At 32.7% G+C, this 5,215-nt stretch overlaps 1 protein-coding gene across 1 annotated transcript; it reads left to right on the top strand.

Moving 5' to 3' along the window:
• Window positions 1–245: 245 nt before the first annotated feature.
• On the top strand, window positions 246–2,896 carry LOC143059700 (uncharacterized). Its single transcript, XM_076233259.1, has one exon. It carries the CDS (start codon window positions 595–597, stop codon window positions 2,098–2,100), a length of 1,506 nt encoding a protein of 501 aa, XP_076089374.1. The 5' UTR covers window positions 246–594; the 3' UTR covers window positions 2,101–2,896.
• The last annotated feature ends 2,319 nt before the right edge of the window (window positions 2,897–5,215 follow it).

Below are 5,215 nucleotides of genomic sequence, written 5' to 3'. Positions count from 1 at the left end.
GAGTCAAACTTTACATAGAATAAGCATTGAAGATCTTTCTTATTTACAATTTATTAAATTCAATTTAAATTTTTGATAATGAAATAATAAATCATATCAATGTCCATTCATATAAAAATCAAAAATCTACAAACATCATTCTCTTCTTATATAGTATATACAAGGTGAATAACGGAAAACGTATTTAAATACCATTTCAATATATTTAATTTCTACTTAATTCATTGTTTTATTTTAATTCACAGGTAGAAAGATTAAACGTTTAGATTCCATATATATCAACAAAGATTACAAGAAATTTGATGCCAGGATCGACCGCAAAACATTAAACGGAAAAAGTTAAATGTTCCATCGATTTTTCAATATACAGACCGTTAAGGACTGAAATGAAATTCTTCAGAATTAAATCAACCTGTTTTCTTTTTATCTTCAGAAGAATAACAGTGTTTAAAGTTACGGAAGCGAATACGTGAACAAACACTAAAATAAACGTATTCAGCTATTGACAAGAATCCAAATAAAAGTTTTTATTCAAATTTATGATTACAGTTTCGACCTTTGGGTCATATATAATAAATAATCTTAGTATATAAAATGGATAAGAATTTAATTTCACACAATACAATTGAAAAGAACCAATCTAGTAAGAGTCCCGTATGTACGAGAAAAAGTGAGAACTCACGAGAGTGTGTTCCAGCCTGTCACTGCTCACAGACATACGTAAATGGATTACCTCAGAAACTTATTAAATGCCCAGTCTGCTTAACAAATATTGTGGTTTCGATAACACAAAATGATTTAAAACGTGCAGAAATGGAAAGACCTGATATACCTCAGTTGAGATTTTCTCGTGAATTTGTCAATGGAAATAATTTGTCTTTTTGCAACACATGCAACGGAAATGAGGCTGAGGTCAATTGTATTGAATGTGACCAGAATCTATGTTTTGAATGTGCTAGGATCCATCTTAAATCGACTGCTACGGTAAGACACCATATTACTGGTATAGTTTCAAAACTGAGCAGTGGAGCTAGCACTCCAAACAGTCCGAAAAATAAAAACCATTTAACGAATGGAGTTTCCGAAGGGAACATATCTCCAAGACTGCAGTCATTGACACTAGGATCGCCAACGTCCCCTAACAATAACAGACGACCCGAACGACGTCTCCCACGTCCGTCACAGCTGGCGAAAGATAATGTATATCAACGGGGAAATTCCCCGCGAGTCACAGACGAGAAGACCAAATTTGACTTCAAAACACCAACCGTAATAGGATGGAAGAAAAATTTCAGTTTGATTAAAAAGTTTGATGTAGAAAGTTATGTTTTGTCAATTTGTCCAGCGACAGGTGACCAGTGTTGGATAGCTGAAGCAATGTCATCTGGAATACACAAATACAACAGCGAAGGGGAACATATTAAAAGTATAGATGTTTTCAATGAGGTCCGCGATATGACTATAAATAAATCAACGGGTGATATATACGTTTCTTGTTTCACTGCAAAAGTGATCAAAGTGGTCAACCAAGAAGGAGAAATAGATATATTCGCTCAAATGGACATGCATCCAGCTGGCATTGGAGTCACAAGTTACGGAGACGTGGTCGTTTGTGCCGTTCAAGATTTCCGACGACGTCATAAGCGAGAGCACCGGAATCGTCTGATGGTATATTCGCGTAATGGAATTTTGAAAAAGGAGATTGAGCGAGATCAAAATGGGCGAATTTTTAGTTATCCGGAATATATTGATATCAATATAAATGGTGACATGTGTGTTTCGGATATTGAAAATGAATGCGTGACAATCCTAGACGAGGACGCACGTGTAAAATGTGTATATAAGGGTCCACCAAAGGGAACTTTGAATCAAGCCTTTGACCCACGTGATTTAAAATGTGATAAAGACGGCAATATAATTGTATGTGATATAAACAACAACGCCTTGCATTTGCTCAATGTTTACGGGGAATACCAAAGAGTGCTGATCTCGGAGAAGGACGAGATTTATTGGCCGGATGTGGTAGGAATTGATCATAGGAATCACATTTGGGTTAGGGAACTATGGCAACATTCAATCAAAGTATATCAAAATTTATAAACTAGAATCAAACACGTTTGCAGTATTAACATTAGGACAACTTAATTCAGAGTGATTTCAATTAAAATGTATAGAGAGAGGATTGTTCAAATGCTGTTAGGTAGTTTTAACTTGAATGAAAATGAATTATTTTATAATGTGCTGCGTTTCCAAGAAAAGTTGAAGTATTAAGTAAATACGCCGACAGATGGTTCGTATTTTCAATTTCAGGCGTGAAATGTCCGGATTGATTATACCAATGAATAAAATTATATGCATTCTAAAAAATCGATGACAAAGAATGCTTTCAGGTAAACAGACCATTTCACCTTTTGAGGATTCACATTAACATTACAAGTTTTTCTGTTTAAAATGTTATTCATTACTCAGTATTAATATTTATATATACGTAGACTAGTACCGTGTTATAGACAAGGCATTACCTCATGATCAGGGGTATAAGATTATCAAACATAGCAGTGGCGGATGAAAAAGGGGGTGGGGTGGGACCCCTTTTTCTACGATCAAAATGAATGCATTTCAATGGTTACAAGTATTTGGAACCCCATTTTCTACTGGGTTGCAATCCTCCTTTTTCAAATTGCTGGATCCGCCTCTAATGGTATAAGCAATTGCTTTATATTGATATTTCAAAATAAAGATTCAAAATGAGCTTTGAAATACAACTTTTCAGTAGTTTAAACAAACATTCCTTAATGGGGTAAATATTTAATTTTTCTGTATCAAATGTGCCAACATGCATTCTTCAATATGTGGTTAATTGTTATTTATGATTAAAATGTATAGAAAATTAGAATTGCTTATAATTTGTTAAACTCAATTTACTTTCATATAACACGCAATATCCGAGTTTTCTATTCAGTATGATTCAAACACATACTTTCATATATACAAATAAGAAGATTTAGTACAATTGCCAATGTGACAACTATCCACCAGGGACCAAATGGCACAGAAACTAACAACTACAGGTCATCGTATAGCCTTCAACAATGAGCAAAAACCATATCGCATAGTCAGCTAAAACATGTATCGAATAACAGTCTTTAAACAATTCAAACGAGAATTGCATGTAATAGCAGCTATATTTTGCCGCGTAGGCAATGCATAGCGAACATCAAATGCATGTGGTTGAGTTAAGTCATTCCAATTAATATTACATAGCGTGTCTTTCTATGTTGTGATGTAATACTATTGTTTCAGAAAAGGGAAAAGGTTTGGTATACCATTAAAACGTTTTATCCCACTCAACATGTTCCAAGTCACATTGTCGGTGCCTCATGTGAAGCGCAGTTTATTCCTCATGAACTGAGCTTACTTTTGTATTTTATAGCAATGGATGTTGCTCAATTTTTTTTTCTAAGAAACTTAACGTAGACTAAATGTTTGCCTTTATTTCCTGTGGTTATGGATTTTCCTCTCCTCTTACGATTTATGAATTTTTGTTATCATTTATTGATATTTTCTTATTTTTCTTATATAGTTATGAAAACAAATTCCTAATAAGCAAATTTTGTTAACAATCTCACAGGCACTCGTCTCAGAAAAAAAAATCATGTGAACAATCTACCTTAAAAACACATACACTAAATAATTCAAAAGTGATGGACTGGTGTTTTAGGCATCAAGTTGCGAGAATTTAGGTAATTTTAAAGGATTATGGGGATAATGAGCTTAGCACATACTACAAATGTATTTGTGATTTAACGATTTCACCTTAAAATCAGTTCATATTTACTTGCATGGTTGTTCAAAGCAGTTGTATCATAAATATAAGTACACTGTAAACTGTTTTAAACCACTTGTTTAATTTCATTACTTGAGGACATAGAAATTAAATATTTTCTCACAAACTCTCACCAAACTTTTATATGTTCAAATGAATGTATAGTCACAATATCAATATTGAAAGCTAGGTGCAAAAATATTTTCATTTACACAGACTAAAACCATTAAATTATATCAATTCACATTGGCTGTGCGAAGGAAGAGATTTTTAAGGTCCAATAAAATAATCTGGTATGAAATATAAGCCGCACACCGCAAATAACTGATGACGTTTAATACACATTGGATGTGCGAAGGAAGAGATATTTAGGGTCCAATAAAATAATCAGATATAAAATATGGCGGTACACTGCTAATACTGACGACGTAAATATTCCAATACACAAACTGGTCTGAAATGGTTTTACAGTTTTGTTATAAGTTGAATTAAAGTTAAATACTTAAGCTATTTATTTTAAAAGCAGTGTGATTTATTCAATATGTAAACATTGATTTATTTGTGTTGGTATTTGCTTTTAAAATTTAATGATCTGAAAATATTTTAAATTATCGGTTTTAAAACTACCAATCCAAACATGGATTAATATAACGTTGTAATGTGTATTGAAAGATTTAGATTAGAATGAAGAACCTAATTAGAATTAATTCGAGTAATTTGAAAACTTCAAAAGATTTCACGTGTGGGACACTATCCGCACGAAACAACGTTTTGAAAAGCTTTTAACTTTCCTAATACATTAAATCTATCGTATAAGATGTTGTTTAATAAATTTTAAAATGCGTCAATAATTTAATTTAAAACTAAAGGAAAGCTTTTAAAAGCATTAAACTTCTAACCATTAAACGAAAATATGACATTTTAATCTAGCTACAGGTTCCAAAGAAAGGCACGATTTTCTAAATCGTTCGACCGTACTGTTTCCAGTCTAGTACAGTTTGGATTTTGAAATGAACTTATTCAACATAAAAACAAAATTAGTATGTATAACGGTATGTGTATTTCGTCTATTGCTTTGCATGAATCCCTAGCCCAGACTGCTACGTTTTCCGCACTGAATTGTGCATCGTCTTATACAAAATAAAATACAAATACTATTTATATACCGGTATCATATGTGCGTTTCGTCTATTGCTTTGCATGAATCCCAACCCAAGACTTCTACTATGTATTCCGCACTTAATTTTTCATCGTCTTATGCAAAATAAAATACAAATACTATTTTATATACCGGTATCATATGTGCGTTTCGTCTATTGCTTTGCATGAATCCCAACCCAAGACTTCTACTATGTATTCCGCACTTAATTTTTCATCCTCTTATGCAAA

This window comes from Mytilus galloprovincialis, chromosome 14 (assembly GCF_965363235.1).
Source record: "Mytilus galloprovincialis chromosome 14, xbMytGall1.hap1.1, whole genome shotgun sequence".
NCBI lineage: Eukaryota > Metazoa > Mollusca > Bivalvia > Mytilida > Mytilidae > Mytilus > Mytilus galloprovincialis.
This window is presented reverse-complemented; position numbering and strand designations above follow the sequence as displayed.

Bases quoted from the DNA above. Each gene is read 5' to 3' on its own strand.
- LOC143059700 (XM_076233259.1), top strand. From the start codon at position 595: ATGGATAAGAATTTAATTTCACACAATACAATTGAAAAGAACCAATCT.